The following is a 14,179-nucleotide window of genomic DNA, read 5'->3' as shown; positions in this document are numbered from 1 at the left end:
AAGATATGAAGCGAGTTGTGTACCCCATGCTAGAAATCGTCTTTAGGAGCTTTTCTGCCAGTGTGGGAAAGGAACAATGGGCTCACAGGGTCGCACTGAAGGAAATGAGAGATGAGGACTCCAACAAATTGCAATGTATGTTGGAACATGCAGCACGTGGCTGAGCTTGCTAAAGGGTTGGCAGTGGCAGGGTATTGCTGCAGACAGCATTGTGGGGATAGTTTTCCAGTGGGTTTCCTTTTGCCTGCAGAATTCCTTTTTGGTTTTTTTCTCTTCTCAGGCACATCATGCAAATAGATAGTGAATGGCTTTGTGCAAAGTTCTTTCATTATTCACTGTTATGTACAAATACATGTCTGCTATAAAATCAATTAATCATTCAATTAACAGTACAGCCTAAACAGGAAAAAAACTTGACCTTGTCTTAGTTACTGTCCCTTGTGTGCAGCTTATCTCTGGCATCAGTCAGCAACTGGAGCCTGACAGAGCTGAGCGCTGACAGGTAGCAAACAAGGTGAACAGAACATCCAGAAGAAAGAATTCCCAGTTACTGTAAGGATTTCCTTAATCCTCCCATAGATGAAGCCCAGCAATGTGCACTGCTCTGTCAATCATAATAAGTAGCCTAACATTTTTCCTTGAACAATCCTGCTTTCTCCAAATAATCGTTGTTTAAAATTGTTCCTCTTTTAGTGCAAAATTCAGCTTCTCACGCTTTTAAGCTAAAAGGAAAAAAAGATTCAAAAATTGACATGTGGTCTCTCTTGACTCTGCGTAAAATGTGAATTCTTGGCAGGTTTTGATACTGTACTTTTCACTGCATTCAGCTGCAGTTTTGTGCTGAGTCCTGCAATTTCCAATCTGAAGGACCAAACTGTGGTTTTGACCTGGTTCTGTGGGTGTGTGTTTCCAGGTAAATACGCGATGCGAGACCTGGTCAATCGGCTCCCAGGAGGCAATGGCCCAAGCATCCTGTCGGACGAGACGGTGGCCGCGATCTGCTGCGCCCTGCACGAGGTCACCAGCAAGAACATGGAGAATGCCAAGGCCCTTGCCGACACCGGTGGGATAGAGAAGCTGGTCAACATAACAAAGGGAAGAGGTGACAGGCAAGTAGGCAGCAAAGGTTGTACCTGAGCTGTTTGTGTCCATTTAAAATGCTTAAGAATGCGGGAAATGGTTTTTTTTGAATGAAAAAAAGATCTGCCTTTGCAGTCTGGGTCTGAGGAGCTGGCAGCTGGAATCTCCCTAGGAGGGAGGAGGTGCCAGTACCACTGTCCTCTGCAGTATTCTCTGTCTCAGGCTTCTGGAGGCTGGTACAGCTGCTCACAGTAACCCTGGTCATGGCACCTGTTCAGGTTAAATGAGTTAAATAGTCACCTCTTAAAAGCCTACAAGACTAATAGGATATTTAGAGCTTTTCCAAATATCTGTGTGGGCACCTTTGTCAGGATGTGTCCCAACAACTGTGAATTGTACCTCATGCAGCCCTTTGGTCAGTGGAAGGAGAATGTGGCCAGGGTCATCCCCTCAAACAGCATTGCCAAGCAATGCTGCCCTCTGTGCCAGAGCTCCAGGGAGGCTGTCAGCCGAGTTCTCTGCTGGCATTGTGGTTGTCTAGTGGAAATGAAACCTGTGAGCATGTGGTGGGCCAGCAGCAGGAGGCCCCAGGACCCTGTGGCTGTGGGATGGGGTAGCAGGAGCCCAGCCCAGAGGTCCTGTGACCATGCTCAGCATCGCTGCTCTCCTCCACAGCAGGGCTGACACCAACCATCTCAGCAAGGCCTCCTGTACAGACCAGGCTGTCACCAATCTTCCCACGGATAGCAGGATGCTGGTGGTACAGTCAGCCCTGCGTGCTGTTCCCAGGTTGGATCTGATGGTAAAGGAGAGGAAGGGATCTCTTCCCAGAGATATGGGACAGTGTGAATTAACCACACCACATTTTTAGCACAGTCTGTGGCTCACAAGGAGCTGGGCTGGCTTTTGAGTGTCCATAGTTTATATCACTTTCTGTGTCCAAGAGACACAGGCTCATTCCAGCTGCAAGTGTGGATGCAGTGATCTGTTCTACAACCTTGTTGCTCTGTGGAGACATCACGTGAAGTTGCATCTGCACTTACATTTATGGGTAATTTGTTCAGAGTACACTGAACAAATTTAAAATTTTGTGAGCATACTAAGAGTGTTTACTCACTGATTATTGTGTGCATTTTTTCAGTGTTTTCATACAAAAACTATTTGGATGAATCCTCACATTGACAGAAAAGGTCTGTTTAACACAGATGTCCATGCTGTGGCATTTAACATCCAGTCACTACTGAATTACTACTCCCAGCTTACTCCACTTCTCTATGAAAAGATGCCATGATTTTATTTTTAATATTTGGAGCAACTTTCATTGTCTTGCTCTTGAGAGTAGAAAAGTGTTTTCCCAACCAAAGTTTTCAGTAGTGCAGCACAGAACTGAGAACAAGGACTCACTATGAGGATGTCTGGAGGCTTTTAATAGCAGCTTGCTTTTATTTCTTATTCTTTTCCTGCAGTTAGGGGTTTTGTACTGTGGTTTAAAGTCTGAAGTCTCCATTTTTATGAAATGCATCAAATAGAATGTTTCTTTAAATGATTTTTAATTTTTGCTGACACTGACAAGTCGCTATTTCAACTATTTTCTCTGTATTCCTCATGTGGGTTACCTGGAGAGAACATTCCAGACTGGAAAGGGAAGCGATTGTCAGGTTGATCAGGTTGTGCCCCATCTCGTGCTGAGGCTGCTGGTTTGGCTGTGCTCACGCTGGTGATGCAGGGTCTGGTTTGCCTCACAGCAGCAGGTTCAGGCTGTTACGAAGCTCAGGAACACTGTTCTTTTGAAGTGGAATTCAGTGGCTTCTAACATTGCCATATTCTTCACTCCCTCAGGTCCTCACTGAAGGTTGTCAAGGCAGCAGCCCAGGTACTGAACACGCTGTGGCAGTACCGAGACCTCCGGAGCATTTACAAAAAGGTAAATTATAAAATTAGCTTACACTGGAAAATGGTGCCACAAAAACTCCTCATTTATTTATAACTTGCAATTTATTCTGATGTATTTTTCTTTTTTCCACTCTGCAGGATGGATGGAATCAAAGTCACTTTATTACACCAGTATCAACACTGGAACGAGAGAGATTCAAATCCCATCCTTCTCTATCCACAGCCAATCAGCAAATGTCACCTGTCATGCAGTCAGGTCAGTCAGGGAGGGTGAAGGGGACCTGCTGTCCCATGTTTTTAACTCAGACAGCCGCTCAGTTTGGTACGAAGCCCATTTAAAACACAGAGGTCAGGCTGTTGCTCCTTGGTGTTTGAGCAAAGTACTTCACGTGCTCTGAGTGCTCCCTGAGCTGTTCCTGCAAAGTGAAATCCTCAGTGAATAGAGCTGGACATCGTTACCAACCGCTGCCCTCTTCAAAGCTGCTCCTCCTGCACTGTGTGGGAATTGTGGACATGGCCTCATGGAACATGGGGACCTGGCAGCATAAACAGCAACAGACCCACAGCAAGGAGCCCATTTTCATTCCCAACTATGTCACGTTCCATTAGGATGAGCAATCAAACCCAAAAATTTTACTTTTCTGACTCCTCCTCGTTTTTTTCTCACCTTTGTTCCTTTAATGTCTTCAGTGCTAGTATTTAGATCTTCAAGAGGGCTGATGCAAAACCTACCTGAAGCCTTCTATTTTGTCTTCATTTGGCATTTTATTTTACCCAATTTACTCTTCTAGAGACTCCTAGAGCAGCTCGCTGTTAATACTGAGCAATACCTACCTACTGTGACTGATAAAATTAGTGACCAGTTCCTACAACACTCTTGTTTAAATACTTCTTTACATAAAAGTAACAACCCCCACACTTTCCTTTATGACATGATAGACTTGAAAAAAAAGGACTCCACCAGGGAATTATTCTCCTACCGGAAGTAAATGTGTTGTGGCCAGAGTTCCTCTCACCCACCAAGGAAGCAAGTACAGCTTAGGCTCAGGGAATGACTGGATTCTACCCAAGTGTAAAAGGATATTCTGACACCAATTGTCAAATTTCTATCTCAGCACTTTCTCTCCCAGGATATACCAGCAGAACAACTGTGTTACTCCAGTTCTTTGAATGACAAGTAGGAAGTAGATGAGCAGCTCTAACTTAATATTCAGAGGATGTTGTACTTGAAAGAGGGTTTAGTAAAAATTCCTAATAGGAAGTGTCTGCTTTCCTACTCCAGAGCACGACCAAGCCCAAGGGAGTCAGTGGAAGTTGGTGCAAGGCCCACATCCCCAGAGGGGCTGTGCAGCGCCGTGCTGGGCACAGCAGATGCCTGTTGGAACAGATATGCTTGCCCTGAAACAGTTGTTCTTGTTTCAGTCACTTCATTATTAAAACACACATTATTATGTTGACCCATGTCAGAATTTTAACAACATGGCATATTTAGCCATGAATATGCCAGGAAAATACCAGTAATTAAACTATCCATAATAACACAGAATTGTGAGCTATGATGTAATGGACACATCAGTGGAAGAAGATTATCATTGCATTAATATTTTGAAGCAAAATTTCCAGAAATTGTTTTTAAGTACTTTTCTCCCATTGTGGGAGTCTTTCCAAGCCAACGAAGTCCGAGTGGTCTGTAGACCAGAGAGGATTTAGCAGAACAAACTTCCTACAACTGCAGTTGAGATTCAGCTGCTTATTGAGGACCACAAAGTGGTCCCTTGCTGGGATCCCCCCATGGCTGTTGGCCTCCCAGAGCACACCATGCCCAGGACGCACCTGTGTATACAGGGGTCACTGAGGCCAGGCAGGCTGGACAAGTGGCAGGGTGGGCTTAAGTATTCTGTTTAAGTATAACTTAGATAAACCATCAGCATTAGCAGAGTATCATATTCTACCTCTACACGGGTGATGTCCTAGGCACAGTAAGGTCCCATATCTGGGCTGTGAGCATCACAAAAGTCCTGTACCTGCCTGTGAGCACCACAGAGCAATGACCGCCCCTTGCAATCTCTGGTACCTTGCTGGCAACTCTGGGGTGTTCACCCAGGAACAGCTCCAACTGTTCTGTCCTTACCCACCTCCTGGTTGTGAACCCTTGGAGCAGGAAGTGGTGAGTAAGGCTGGGTGTGCAAAAGGCTTTTGTTGTCTATCCTGAGAACATCTCTTTTCCCATCAGTTGGCAGCACGTCCTCATCTCCAGCTTTGTTGGGAATCAGAGAGCCTCGGTCCGAGTACGACAGGACGCACCCTTCTATGCAGTATTACAGTAGCCAGGGCGATGTCATTGCACATAAAGACATCTACACTGGTAAGAGACCAGCTGAGCATCTTTGAACTGCAACAGGGAAATATTCCTTGTGTGAGGAGTTCACAGTCACACACAGACAACTGCATTAGCAGGCTGGTCACTGCCAACTGTTGCTTTCCATTTCCATTCCTTGTATTCCCTGTCTGTGGCACAGGGCAGGGTGTCACCTGGCTCTGCTGTTCTCTGTAAAACTGCCCAGTACCAGAGTAAGCACAGATCCCTTTCTAGGGAGGTGAGAGGCAGTTGGAATTTTTATTTTTATTTAAAATACTAGTACAGAAAATTGTATTATTATGTATATTATATGATGATGATGTTATAAATTTTAATGTGCAGTTGTATATTATTATATTACTAAATTATACCCAGGTTTTATCTTTTCTCTGATCTCTCTTTTCCTTCTTATTATGTCACACAAGTAGCAAACCAATAGATGACAGTGACTAGAGAAGGAAATTCCTTGTTTTAAAGATTTTGAGTCTGTAAAATGAGAAACAGCAACATAAGCCTCTTGGCTTCACTGTAACTGCTGCTGAGGGACTACATTTGCCTTCATTCCGTTATTACATTATATCCTTAGTAGGTACTGAAATCTGCAGATTTAATAGTATGGGTGCTATATAAAAGGCAAGATAAAAACCAATAGACTTACGGCTGAATGAATAAAGACTGAAGTTTATGCATTAAACTTTTTTCTCCCAGGTTCCAGCAAAGCTTCACCAATTTACATCAGTTCCTATTCCTCACCAGCGAGAGAACAGAACCGACGGCTGCAGGTGAGCCCAGAGCTGTGTTTTGGTAGTGCTGCTGCCCAGGCTCAGCAGGGGTTAAGGCAGCTCGGGGCTCTGGGCACGTGCCCTGTTCCAGTGCTCGGAACAGCTCACAGGAGTTGGGTCAGTGCCCTGAGCTGGCAGGGCCTCAGGGCTCCTGGAGCCTGGCTGGTTCTGTATGAATCATGATTTGGCATCTTCTTACAGTGGGATCTAAGGCCTCTTTTCTGTCTTGATGTGGGTTTGGGCTGGTTTTGGTAGGTATGGCCAGGTTCTGTATTTACCACACTTGAGCTCTAAAGCTGTGCACTTTTGGAGAGTTACTCCCTTCCCAGTGACGTGGGAGGAGACATGCAGCAGGCTCAGGAGCATTTCCTCCATTTCCTTGGGTACATTTCTTGGAGATTTGAAACCTGCGTTACTGTCATGGGTAGAGCTGCACTTGGGAAAAGTATTTTCTCTGCTAATTATATTTTTGAAAGTTTATTTTGCTATCATTTTGCCAGCAGCATCAGCAATTGTACTACAGCCAAGAAGATACCACCAGGAAAAACTACGATGCCTACCGATTGTACCTGCAGTCCCCACACAGCTACGAGGACCCTTACTTTGATGATCGAGTTCACTTTCCTGCTACTTCAGATTACACAACACAGTATGGACTGAAATCAACCACCAATTATGTAGACTTTTATTCCACCAGACGATCTTCTTACCGAGCAGAACAGTACCCAGGCTCTCCTGACTCCTGGGTGTAGCAACAGAGAGAAGAAGCCAGCGTGCTTCTCGTCTGGCTTGAGAAGGACTGGAATGGCCCCATGTTGTTTTGGTTATGAAAGTGAAAGAAAAGAAGGAAAAAAGGACGAATTAATTTTTTTTTTTTTTTTTTTTTTTAATGTTTTTTGAGGAATTGTCAGGAGAAAAAGCTGGCAGGGATGGTTTTGCTCTGCTTAGGTGTTAGGTATCATAACTTGTAGCTCCTGTAGTCTGGTGAGGGTGTGGGCGATGTGATGAAAGGTTTGAGAATCGAGTATGATGAATTTGGAAAGTGTGTGTAGGTCAGAGCAAATTAAAGCTGATTTTTTTTATGTGAATAAAAGTCTTGTTCTGATAGTTTGTACAGAAAAAATCCAATGGCTGCCCTTGTTTTATTGCTGTTACTGAATGTCAGGATTGTATGCTACTGCGTCATGTAAATTTCTTCGTTGGTGTAAATATGGAAATGCCACGTTGGTCTCAAGTGCCATCCATTTGTAATGCAGTGTGTCATTGGAAAAGGAATTTGAAACATCATGCACAAAAAAAACCCAAAACCAAGAAATTGTTATGAATTCTAAGAGGAAAATAGCCCAGACTTTAAAAAATGAATAGTGTAATTTTGAAGCACAAAGTCCGGTCCAGTATATCCACATCTCTCCCATTCCCTGCCTACTTCATAAGGAACTTCACTGCCATTTTCTATGCACATGGAATAACAATAAATATGGAAGTCTCATCCATGGAAAGCTGTTCCGTGTTCATTTTTTTCTTATTATTTTCTGTGTATGATATTCAGAAACAAATACCATGAAAATGAAGTCTAATTACATGTTTTTAAGCAGGTGAAATATATCAAAACATTTGGGCCAGCTATCTCCAGTGGAAATGTCCTGAATATGTCAGGCTGGCAGCCCGAAGTGCTAAATCCAGCACCTTCCTACCACGATTCCTCAGACTTGTGTTTTTACTTTTGGTATGGGCAATCCAAGATATTTCAGATCTCTAGCCTCTTTTCTGTCCATCACTCCTCTACCCCTCCCCTTGCTCTCTCAAGGAAATTGAGGTCACCTTGCTGTCCTAGAAATGATAGGCTCCATTCTGACTACATTCTACTTGAATTTCTTTCCAATAAAAATGTTTGATTATTTTAAGTAACTAAATCACAAGCTCTCCTGTGCTATACAGTCTGTTACCTCTACACTGTAACCACCATTATTGCTCTGCATCACTGCATTTTCCTTGGGTTTTCAGGGCTTCCAGTATCCTGAAGAAGGGTTGTGAACACTGGGAAAAGCCTAACAAGTTTTTCTGTCAGAGTAAACAAACTGAAGCGAATCCTTCTCCGCCAAGGACAGTACTCAAGCATGCATTCTGTTTGAGTTACTGTATCAAAGACTAGCGCTCACAAAAGGTAACGTAAACATGAATAAACTTTTTGAAAAACAAGGCAAACATGACTTTGTAGCTACAAGTAGATTCCTGTAGCTGTCAAAAACAGTAGGCGAAAAGCTGGGAAAGTTGTCACTGAGATGCACTAGAAAGTTTGTCATTTCCCATCACAGAGTGCAGGGATTCATTTGGGGCCATCAGGTAGAGGTGAGGGAAGGACTTGGTGCTGGCTTCTCCGCTTGGAAACCTCTCCAAACGCTGCCATGGAGACGGGAGAAGTGACCACCTGCCTGGAAGGCAGAAATCAGCAGCAAGGTTCTTCATTTATTTGAAATTGGCATCAAAGTGGTATTTCTTGAGTTCCATTATCCAAAGACATAACTACTTTATTAGAGATTCTAAGTATTTTGTATTGAGATGCATACAATTTACAGGGCATTCACTAGTTTAAAATGCATGCATTTTCAAAAAATACGGAATTTTCTTCTTGCTCTTATTAAGGTTTTTACCCCATTAAAAAAATGTAGTACTTATTTGGCTTGCTTTATGGCATTTTAATTAAGAGTAGAGTTGATAATTACATCACAATTAGACAAAAAAAGGTTGACCTTGTTTCTTCCCCTGGCAGGGAGGTGCCCTTTGCACAAGTGGCCTGCAGGCAGTTGGACAGCCCTGGCCTTGTTGGTTATTCTGCTGCTGCACCTATTGCATTCTTTTGTACCCACTTTGTAGACTAACCACAGAAGCAAGAACTTTCTATTTTTGCCATTTACTAGCACACCTGCCCAGGGAACACTGCCATGCTGGGTCCTGGCCTGTGTTTGGAAGGGCTATGAGCAACATTTCAGCTGTCCACATTAACTTGCCTGCCCTCATTCTGTGGCAGCACTCCCCATATCTCTTTAAATAACGTGTAGGAGTTGAACTGACTTTTCATGTGGTTTGAACAGAAAGAAATGCTTTGAACATAGAAAGAAAACCAAAACCTCAGTATGTTCGACAATGGAATGGGCTGGTACATGTGATGGTATCTCTGAAGAAACTGTTGCATTCTCCTTTTAAAACTCCCGTAAGTACTCCTGTTCCCATACTTGTCCTCACATCCCCCTGTAGAGCTTGCTTGATGAATTCCTCAATTTTTGTTTTCAATGTCACTCTATTTGTTTTTAAACTACGTTCCACAAACAGGGGATAACTGTTGTCTTAATTGTTTGTATGAGCCATGTCACTGAAGATTTAGTGTGCATAGTCATAGTACGCTTGTCACACCAGTAGAAATTGATAGTGCTGTATGAAACAAAGCAGGCATCCCTTGGGGATACTGCAGCAGCAGCATTTATTCAGACATCCAAAGGGCTGGATCAGCTTGTCAGGGTCAGCTGGTTCACTGACCAGCACTAGTCCTAGAGCAGGCCAATGATGTCAGGTACCGTATCTCCTTACTGCTTCAGGGCATCCCAAGTATTAGTAAATATCTTTATACATACCATTTTTTTGTATGAAACATCACCCTCTAGTCTGTTCAATGTTATATGAATTATGCATAAAAGAATAAGACAAGTAGCGGGATATGTAATGAGCTAATTTTCAGCCAGCTCTCAAAGTCAGAAAGATTGTGAAATGAACTATCTGCCTATTCATTGGCAAAAAGCAGTCGCACACTGAGAAGAAACTGATCTCCAATAGGACGAAATTCCAAAGGCCTCTGTCTCATTACAAAAGCCTAACAGCCAAGTTTTACAACTGTGCATTTTAGCACAGTTCATTTGACTAGCCTGGAAGTACTCAAATAACTAAGTAATCCAGAATCTGTCAGTGCAACCCCAGAATGGCCAGGGAGATCCAGGAAACTGGTATCATCATACCACATGAAATGCTGGATTACTGCTGTTGACAATTTACCCACTGTCCAAAACTCAATCCTTGTATACAATAAGTGCTTAATAAGGGAACAAAACATAAGTTCCCTTTATGAGGGAACAAAACAAACAAAAACCAGTTTGGTTTCAAATTCTCCAGCACTCCTATTGATCCAGATCCTATTTAAAGCTGTCACTTATCCAGAGAAGTTACTCTGTTGTTTTAGAAGAGTATTTAGCTAATTTCAAGCATTGCACACTATTATAAACCCATAAAATGAAAGACGGATAAGGTCATTCCTCAATTGTTGAAGAGGCGTTTAGTTTGAATTTGTCTAGCTTGCTGATATTATTAAATATTCAGACATGGAAAACAAACACAAAGAATTCTCAATCTTGTAGGTATGTTAACCCTGCTCATGCCTGACATACTAAGGGTGGCAAAGGAAATTCTGTTCCCTTTTCCTTTCACACAACTGCAACCCTCTGCAACATCCATCCTGTTCTACTGTTTACCAGTTACGAATTGTGATGAGGCTCTTCAAAAACACTAAGAAAAACCTCTCTCATCTGTTTTTTTAAGCTTTTCCCATATAACATGAGTAAACTTCTAAGTGCATTTGTTTGAACAAGGTTGAAGATGACCTGTGTTTGAAACCAAACTTGAAACCTAACTACAGTGTTGAGTAGAGCCTCCTGACTGGACAAACTACAAAAATGCAAGTCGCTCTGAAAGGGCTCTCTGTGTCTTTATTTTTTGCAGATCTAGCTGCCATGCAATTTTCCTTGTCTCAGTGATTAACTTCACCTGATCTAAGCGGTTTAAAAAGGATATGCCAGATATGGCGGAGTTAACGAGACCACGCTGCCTGTGTGTTCCAAGGGGACAGAAAGTGTTGTGCAAGGAGCACTATCCTGCTCTGGCGTGAGAGGGACAAAAAGTCTGGCTGTAAATAACAGGACCATCGGGACCATGTTCCTACAGCACTAGAGCTGCTCTCCTGTGATGGGGTCAAAATACTGAAATGAAGATTTCTCTCCAGACAGCACGGACCTGTCTGAGTGGTGCATGGGGTGTGAGAGCTGTGCAGCCCACAAAGCCCGTGTGCTCAGAAGAGCTGTGCAGGGCTGGGACAGCCCACTGAACTTGCCCACTCTGCAGGCCCACAGTGCTGGAGTCGGCTGCACCACGGCCCTCACTGAGCAGCAGCTCATTCATGCTGTGCCTTAGGAGTACAGAACATTTCCTTCTCTCCATAAACACAGTACACACACATCACTTCCTGCCCTTTCCAAGAGCATGTAACCAAGATCAAAAAGAGGGTGTGCTTCCCTAAGAGGGGGAATTCTATTTCTAATATAAACATATATTATTTATACAGCATAGTATCTGTAAGTGCCTGTACACAGTGATCCTACTCTGTAGTCTGACAGAGAAAAGAGAGGAATCTTTATTCCTCTGTGTCCCCTTATTTTCTTCTGAGTGACTAGCACCTCATAAGACAGAAGAACGAACCCACTCTGCAAAACATTGCCTTTGTAAAAGCTAAAGGGACAGCAAACAGAAAGGAGACATAAAGTTACTTACCCTCAACCTCAGCCCTTACCCTCAAAGACAGACTGTATCAAGCTTCCACAACCAACCTACCCATAACTACTGCAGCGACACACACAGAAGAAAAATGGGCATGCGGAAATAATTCTGATTATTCAATTTTAGCCCCTTTGTATAGGTTTTTCTTCAAAGACTATAACTTATAATATTTTCCCCTTGTTTAACTCTCATTTTAATTCCCCTGTGTAAATACAGCAAATATATTTTACCTCCACACAACTACAATGTTATCCCAACCCTGCTACAAATGATAACCAGCCAAACAGGAGCAGAGGCAACTCACAATTCTTTTCCTCCATTTTCCAGCTCACTGACATGTTTTCAATGAATATCCTACAATCATGACTCTTTTAGAAAGCTTCTATTCCAATGGCACTTACTGGAGAATTTGGATCAGTTTCTAACCCCCATGAAAAAGGTACATTTCTTGTTCACAAATGGGTCCAGTATGAAGTTCTGGATGATAAAGAATGACCATTCATTACTGACTGTCACATGCCTCTAGTGGCTCATAACTCTGACAAAAAAAGCTGCTTTTCTGTGCTTGTGTAGAAAAATCAAGAGATGACAAGTGATTGGAGATGACCAGCTCCGAGGAGTTCAACAGCACACAAAATGTAAAAACAGCAAGACACTAAAAGGTATTTTTCTTTCATTTGCTTCCCACTATTTAACTCCTTTCTGAGGGTGAAAGTGCAAACTCGTGATGAACAAGAAAAAAATGCAGTGAATTCTCGTGTTTAACCTTTGAGGAAACAAGTGCTGCTGTTATGGTACAACAGAAAGAGTGAAATCTGTGTAAGGCTTCCATACAGCTCAGCATGTTGCAACCTAATTCTTCAGAATTCATTCACTTACTCCACTACCCAGCAGTACTTTTTTAAACATGGAAACTTAGGTGGATAAAACATATGATGACAAAGGTATATCTCTTTAGTCCTTCTGTGAAAAAAAAAAAAATCATCCTATAATTAAAATTAGCCAGTAAGGCTCTTCTGCTTAATGATGTTACCCTTTACCTTCCAGAACCATCATAAAGTGACTGGACACTTCTTTTTCTCTTGTAGTCTGAGAAACAACTGGCATCCAGATCAGAACCAGGACTGGAACTTGTCAGGTTTCCTACAAGAAACAGGCAAGCTTTACAGATGTGAAGCCAGACTTATCCTACAGATTTTGTCACATACATGCTATATGCACTAGAGAACAATTATATCAATACAAACCCCACTGAAAATGTGGCTGCCTTCACTTCTCCTTGCTTTAGACACTTAACACAAATGGTCTCTCTAATGTTACTAACTTTGTGCTGAACTACTATGAAACAGAAAATAAAGTCAAGGGTGGGGGAAATTAAAGCATGTATTAATAAAAAATAAGCCATATACCTGCACCAGAGTATTTGTTGTCTCCATTGGGCTCCTGGAGCATCTAAAACCAGCTGTACTGACTCATCTGAAAAAGGTATTGGCCACCTGACACTGAGCTTAAGAAAACAGCAGTAGTATTTCACCATTCGATTGCCAGATATAAAACCAGTATCAGTTTGTATCAGTAGCTACAATTTAGTAATTCTGACATTTGAAAACAAGCAATACTGGAAATAAGATAGAGAAGGGAAAATACTTCAGAGTCATGAGCAATAGATTTTAACAACAGAGAGATCTGATTTAAAACATGACACATGAGGAAGGTATTCCATGTGTCTGCGTGCTAACTGCTTGTTTTAGATGTGGACTGTGTCTGGTGTATAATTATACTAATAGCTATTAGCTGGATTAGAACAGACGGTCGTCTTGGGAACATGTTCATTTTTGTACCTGCAAAGCGGCTTTTCAAACTTTGCAATCAGCTAATAACCTGCCTGTAGAATGTAGATTCTAAACAAGAAATTGCCAGGAAATAGGAAGAGTTTCAGAATGCTCAGAGCATCACTCAGGAAAATCTTCTATGACTACTGTCTCTTTATCACAATTAAAATTCTGTGTCTGCCCCCAGGCTTTCACACATCTGCCTCTGTTATGGAGCAAAACACATTCTGAAAAAACGTAGAACCATTACAATATAAATTCATTTTAAATTCAGTCATTCACAGATTACTACCATTAAAATAAATCTATCCCCAGCATCAGATGAACATCTCCGAAGTTTAATATTTGTGTGATTGGGAAATAGGACTGAGGATGGCAGGAAAAGCAGGAGATTTCAACTGCACTATCCCATGGACACAGAAGGATTATTCTCTTGCTCATTCTTCTCACTCAGACAAACCAACTTTTCCAACAGATAAAAAGTCTAAATAAATGAAATCATTAAATAAAATCAGGTTTACAAATCTAAGCTGGTGCTGTGGCATTGTTGAGGTAGCACCAAGGGTTGCCTGTAAAGAATAAGGTGCTCCAACAAGTACTATGTAAATATGGTTTCAATTCACAACAGCTTCTAGTTT

At 42.2% G+C, this 14,179-nt stretch overlaps 1 protein-coding gene and 1 long non-coding RNA gene across 9 annotated transcripts in view; one reads left to right on the top strand and one right to left on the bottom strand.

Moving 5' to 3' along the window:
* The window catches only part of PKP4 (plakophilin 4), a 71,741-nt gene extending 64,128 nt beyond the window's left edge, over positions 1 to 7,613 (top strand). For 4 of the 8 annotated variants that reach the window (XM_039554806.1, XM_039554805.1, XM_039554800.1 and 1 more), the window contains exons 17-22: positions 914 to 1,109; positions 2,920 to 3,004; positions 3,112 to 3,229; positions 5,207 to 5,338; positions 6,041 to 6,114; positions 6,615 to 7,613. In XM_039554806.1, coding sequence (XP_039410740.1) covers positions 914 to 1,109; positions 2,920 to 3,004; positions 3,112 to 3,229; positions 5,207 to 5,338; positions 6,041 to 6,114; positions 6,615 to 6,866 — 857 coding nt within the window. In that variant the 3' untranslated portion in view covers positions 6,867 to 7,613. The remainder of the gene's footprint in view (positions 1 to 913; positions 1,110 to 2,919; positions 3,005 to 3,111; positions 3,230 to 5,206; positions 5,339 to 6,040; positions 6,115 to 6,614) is intronic. The other 4 variants (XM_039554807.1, XM_039554801.1, XM_039554804.1 and 1 more) reach the window with 3 other exon arrangements.
* On the bottom strand, positions 2,487 to 13,487 carry LOC109145681. Its single transcript, XR_002047274.2, has 3 exons — positions 13,119 to 13,487; positions 12,750 to 12,852; positions 2,487 to 3,389 (listed from the first exon to the last, which is right to left on the bottom strand). It is a non-coding gene; the product is annotated as an uncharacterized LOC109145681 (long non-coding RNA).
* Positions 13,488 to 14,179: the final 692 nt, after the last annotated feature.

The sequence above is a fragment of the Corvus cornix genome, chromosome 7 (genome assembly GCF_000738735.6).
Source record: "Corvus cornix cornix isolate S_Up_H32 chromosome 7, ASM73873v5, whole genome shotgun sequence".
Taxonomy (NCBI): domain Eukaryota; kingdom Metazoa; phylum Chordata; class Aves; order Passeriformes; family Corvidae; genus Corvus; species Corvus cornix.
The sequence above is the reverse complement of the archived record's forward strand: the minus strand, read 5'-3'. Positions and strand labels throughout refer to the sequence as shown.